General features: G+C 46.2%; 1 protein-coding gene across 1 annotated transcript; it reads right to left on the bottom strand.

Moving 5' to 3' along the window:
• Window positions 1-610: 610 nt before the first annotated feature.
• GHSR (growth hormone secretagogue receptor) lies at window positions 611-4,645 on the bottom strand. The gene is made up of 2 exons (XM_032193541.1): window positions 3,892-4,645; window positions 611-915 (listed from the first exon to the last, which is right to left on the bottom strand). The coding sequence occupies exons 1-2, from the start codon at window positions 4,643-4,645 to the stop codon at window positions 611-613; spliced, it is 1,059 nt and encodes a 352-aa protein (XP_032049432.1).
• Window positions 4,646-5,470: the final 825 nt, after the last annotated feature.

Raw genomic sequence — 5,470 nt, 5'->3', positions numbered from 1 at the left:
AAGGTATTTTTTTGTTTCCTTTCGATTCAGACATGACATGAGGGTCATTTATTTTTAGCATGCTTAAAAACTATCCATTTGTATGTCTCCTCTTCTTTTTGATCTTTGTTTAAAAATCTGGATTATGAAAAGTGTATCAAATTCTATGTTTACTACTCCAAAAAGGCAATTATTTTTTTTTTCTCTCTTTAGGGTCTGGCTATAGGTTAGCCAAATTTTTAGCAAAACTAAAGTTAACTCTGGAATAACTCAGCCCGAATTAGCTGCTACTGAAGTCGTACAAACTCTCAGGTGAGCCGGGCTACGTTTGCATGTTCCAGATGGGAAAACCTAGCTCCCCTGCATTCAAAAATCATATGGTGGACAAAAGCAGCAGCGAAGTATGACTCGAGTGTCGCCAAAGTCTGTAACCATTTGTCTCCTTTGAGATTCTCGAGGCCTAGTCAGTTTTTGAAAATCCTTAACCGCCCACGCCACGTCTTTCAGCAAATCCAGGTGACGACAGAAGTACAGCTTTGCTTTTCGATTTGTGTCTCCCGCCCCGCGTCTCTTTCGTTATGGCTTTCTGGGTAATGCTGGAAAGCGATGCTCTGCTGCTCAGCACGCCGTGTCATGTGGTGACGCTCGGTTCTGTCCACACACGTGAACTTTCCTGCTTCGTGCTGGAGAGTCTTTTCTTTGGGAGGGGTTTGAGTCCAAAGAGCCGGCAAGCAGCGACTCGGTACTTCTTGGACATGATGTTGTAGAGGATGGGGTTGATGGCGGCGCTAAGGTAGAAGAGGACAAAGGACACCAAGTTGCAGTACTGGCTGATCACTGCTATCTCCAAGGATCCGGCTTCAAAGGATTTGGAAAATAAATACCGTCCTACGTGAAAAGGCAACCAGCAGAGTATGAAAGCAAATACCACCACAACTAAAATGAAAACAGCAGAAGAAAGTGTGTTAAGTGTGAGTAGGGAAATATGGGTGATTTAAATGAAATGTCATTCTATCTCTGTAACAAAATAATCCCAAAGTGTGAAAACGCACCCCATAATTTTTCATTTTATCTCAAGTACATTTTCTGACAGCATAAATTAGCAATACGTAATACAAATCAATCGAATCTAAACAACCTGCCCGTATACTGCATGCTGTAGCACACTTCTGAACCATCAAACTTATCTTTTCCATAAAAGGAGAGAATTCAGGAATCAGAATGGTGACAAAAAATGTAATATAATCTATCATCTTCATCTACCAAAGCAAGATATATACAATGCGATAGACTCAACACTGTGGGTTATAATGAAAAATGTAATCACTGGGAAGCAAAATGATTGAAGGCAGGGGCCCAAAGATAAAATAAGCCATCATCCGGATCAGTAGAGCATGTACACCAAGGTAACAACAGGCAGCGGTCCCCCCCTCCAGTTTGTCTGTGTTTTGGAACATGAATTACTCCATGAAAGGTAAACACATAATGTATAACTACATAGTTATAGTTACATGGCACATCTGTAATATTACACCCTCACTATGGCTATGCATATGTATATTTGTGTTATATAAAATACAGGTAGAGTAATAGGAACGTGTATCTTTGAACACTGAGAAAGGGAAACTTCTGTTCACTTACTCTGTGCTATTGACCTTTGTTATTTTTCATACAGTTTTGTGTGTATCTATTAACATAAAAACGAACAAAAACGCAGAAAACTCAAGGTTTTCTGATGTTCCTAAGCAATTGTTCCCAGTTAAGCCGTTTTCTCTTGTTCACAGTCCTGCTTGCCTATGTCAACATACAGCAGATACAAAATTAAAAGAGCTAAGAGGGATCATAATCAGCATATTTCCCAAAAAACTTTATGAAAAAGCATTCCTGTGCTTACATAGGTATTTATGTAGGACTTATGATGGACTCTAAAGTACAGAGCTGGAATTCAGAGTATCTGTTTTCCACCTCTGCATCTTCTTGAGCCAACTAGTGCCCTTTTTCCTCAGTTTCTCCACCTGCACAGTTCAGATAATGTTTCCCTCACTCACTAGTTACTGCATTCTAGAATTTAATGTGTGTAACGAATATTACCATTGTGGTCATTATAAACAGGATTTTAAGCATTACTAATATTTTCATCGGTGGGCATGCATAACCCTCCTAGTCAGGCTTTGGAAGATGCAGTTTGGTCTTGCAAAATCACATTGATTTCAGCAGGAATGGGGTATGATAGCTCTTTTGAAAGTCAGGCTATATATTCAGGTGTTTAATTATGGTCCTAGAAGCATAATGTTTCTCTACAATTTAGAAGAAAAGTTGATGCTAATCCCATTTACTTTATGTTCCATGACCTGCTAAAGTCTTAGAAAGTGCCTTCTAAATTTTAAGCAGAAAATTAAAATCAATGAGAGCAGATTGCTTTGTGCATCTGCTAGTATTGAGCCCTCACTAACTTCTTTCCTTTCCATCTGACATCAGACTGTTATCATTCAGATATTGGCTCTCTGTCAGAGGACAGTCTTGCTACTGTCTTGCTCTTCTCAGACGTGCAAAAGAAAAAAAGGATGTCTGAAATACTGTAATGCTTGCAGGGCAGAAATAAGCCATTATTGTTTTGAAATTCTTTATGGTTAAGTATGCAGATATGTAAACACAGTAGTAATATATGCTAGCAGTTTACTTATTGTAAATAGAGATTCATAATCTCAAAACTCTAGAAGTGTAAATGATGAATTGCTTCCAAGGTCACGTTTACCCAAATGAAGTAATTCTATTGATCATAAAACGTAGCTGGAAGGGCACAAAGCATGCGGCGGGTTTTATTATCCTTGCTGCTGTTGCATAGTAATAAAGCAGGGCACGAACAAAAGATCAGTTAGGCTCCCATTTAATAATTCAGCTACTTAGGACACGCTGCCACCTCTTCTTCAAGCTCATTAGCCCGTCACCTCCGCCTGGCTGCAATGAGCACGGCAGAGCTGCTGCCTGTGGAACCGTCACATAAAGCATCCCCGGGAGCAGACCCACGGAAATCCCGCACACGGGGTCTATGGCTTGAATGAAAGCACGCAGCAGCAGGACCCTGCTGCCTCCAGGCACTGAACTGCAGAGCAACTTTTTGGTTCTGTGCCTCAGACTCCCACCACATGCTCTCACTGGGAGGGCTTGCAGCATCGGGATGTTAAAATCTGTGTTTCTGTGCGGCAGCAATAGCTGTTGTTATTTAAGCCACCCAGCAATGTAAATACACAGAGTTAAGAATGACAGCACCTATCACTTCAATCCTGTTTTCTTGAAACCAGTAAGAATTCAGAGGATCAGACCTCAAAGGAGACAAAATGCTCACTGTTCAGCATGTGCCGGTGTTTTTCTAATACAAAAATGCCCATCAGTTTTCACGAGCTTAACCAGCCATGCCGGTAAATATCCCCAATTTGCTGGAAACTTGATATCCTTTTCATTTGAAACTAAGGGCACCGTACTGTCCCTGCTTGCTTAGTCTACAGCTCAACTTTGTGGTTTTAGAAGAGGTAGTTCTGTTTAAAAATCAAATAAACTATCCTTCTGTAAATAATGTCGGTATCCACAACCAAAGAGCAAAGATGTTCAAAAGTCTCCAGGGCAAGAGCTAATTGTAACTGTAGTATTTGTCTTTGTCAGTGATTGTTATTAAAATCTGCTTAACTGTTTTAGAGCCCCCAGCTCCAACCGGTTAGAAATAAATCTAAGGACGGGGGAAGAGTTATTCTACCACTACCTTGAAGTGTAGCCCTTTGTCTGAAGCATTTTAAATAAATGCTTTCCTTTAGAAGTGATTATAGTGACCTACCAGCTCTCTCTCAGTCTTCCTCTCTCTCTCTCTCACACACAAGCACACAGACCCTCAGAAACACAGAGCACGACGAGTCGTACCTAACATTTTCACAGTTTGCTTGTTGTTCTTGTCCCTGATGACCGTGTTCGGACCGATGTTTTTTCTCTTTCTCCTCCAGAGCTTCCTCCCGATGAGGCTGTACAGCACGGTCAGGCAAAAGACGGGCAGGAAAAAGAAGACGCTGGAGGTCCAGACCATGATGGTGAGGAGCCCCGAGCGGATGGCGTACTCCGTGGCGCGGCACTCGTTGGTGCTCAGGGGGTTGGTGCCGTTCTCGTGCTCGACCCCCACCAGGACGAAGATGGGGCCGGCGCTAACGAAGGAGACGGCCCAGAGGATGAGGATGACCAGCTTGACCTTCCTCTTGGTGATGATCACCTTCGCGCGCAGGGGGAAGCAGATGGCGACGTACCGCTCCACGCTGAGGGCGGTGATGTTGAGGATGGTGGAGTAGGTGCAGCTCTCGCTGACGAACTGGAAGAGCTTGCAGAGGAGGTCCCCGAAGTTCCAGGGCCGGTACTGCCAGAGGCGGAACAGGTCCAAGGGCATGCAGAGGAAGATGAGCAGGTCGGAGAACGCCATGCTGGACAGGTAGAAGTTGGTGGTGGTCCTCATGTCCCGAAACCGCGACACCACCAGCATGGTCATCAGGTTGCCGAAGATCCCGATGACGAAGAGGACCACGCAGGCCACCGTGATGCCGGTGAGCACGGGCGCGGGGAAGAGGTGCAGCGGGGGCTCGCCGCCCGTCCTGTTCTCCGCGCCGCGCCCGCCCGCGCTCCCCTCCCGCATCCTGCCGCCCAGGGCCGCGCATCCCCGCGCCGCTGCGCGCCCTCCTCCGCGGGGCCGGGGCAGGTGCGGAGGGCGGGGAGGGAGCCGCGGCCCCGCTCCGCCTCTCCCCCCCCTTCCCCTACGCCCCCCGGCCCGGGGGGGGACGGCGCTGGCCGCGCCTCAGAGCCGCGAGGGGGGCGCAGCCTCCGCGGGTGCGGAGCGAGGCTCGGCCCCGGCTCGCTGAGGGGGGGACGGGGGGCGGCTGCTGCTGCTGCTGCTGCCCCCTGCTTGGGTGTCTGGGGGCTGAGGGAGCTGCAGCGATCGGCAGCCCCGTCCGGGTGCTTCGCCCAGTTACATTTCCACTCGCAATTACGTTTTCTCTCACAAATTTTACCTCACAGTTGCATGTTCTCTCACAAATTTCCACTCACAATTACATTTCCACTCACAGCTGCATGTTCTCTCACAAATTTTACCTCACAATTACATTTTCTCTCACAAATTTCCACTCACAATTACATTTCCACTCACAGTTGCACGTCCTCTCACAAATTTTACCTCACAATTACATTTTCTCTCACAAATTTCCACTCACAATTACATTTCCACTCACAGTTGCACGTCCTCTCACAAATTTTACCTCACAATTACATTTTCTCTCACAAATTTCCACTCACGATTACATTTTCACACACAAATTTTCACTCACTACTGAATTTTCACTCACAATTACATTGCCACTCACAAATCATCCCTCACCGCAGCGCCCTGGCAGCCTGAGCCCAGCAAAGCGCTGCCAGGGGGGCTCTGTCCTCTGCCCCCCAGCCCAGCCAAACAGCCCCCAGC

This window comes from Aythya fuligula, chromosome 9, assembly GCF_009819795.1.
Source record: "Aythya fuligula isolate bAytFul2 chromosome 9, bAytFul2.pri, whole genome shotgun sequence".
NCBI classification, from domain to species: domain Eukaryota; kingdom Metazoa; phylum Chordata; class Aves; order Anseriformes; family Anatidae; genus Aythya; species Aythya fuligula.
This window is presented reverse-complemented; position numbering and strand designations above follow the sequence as displayed.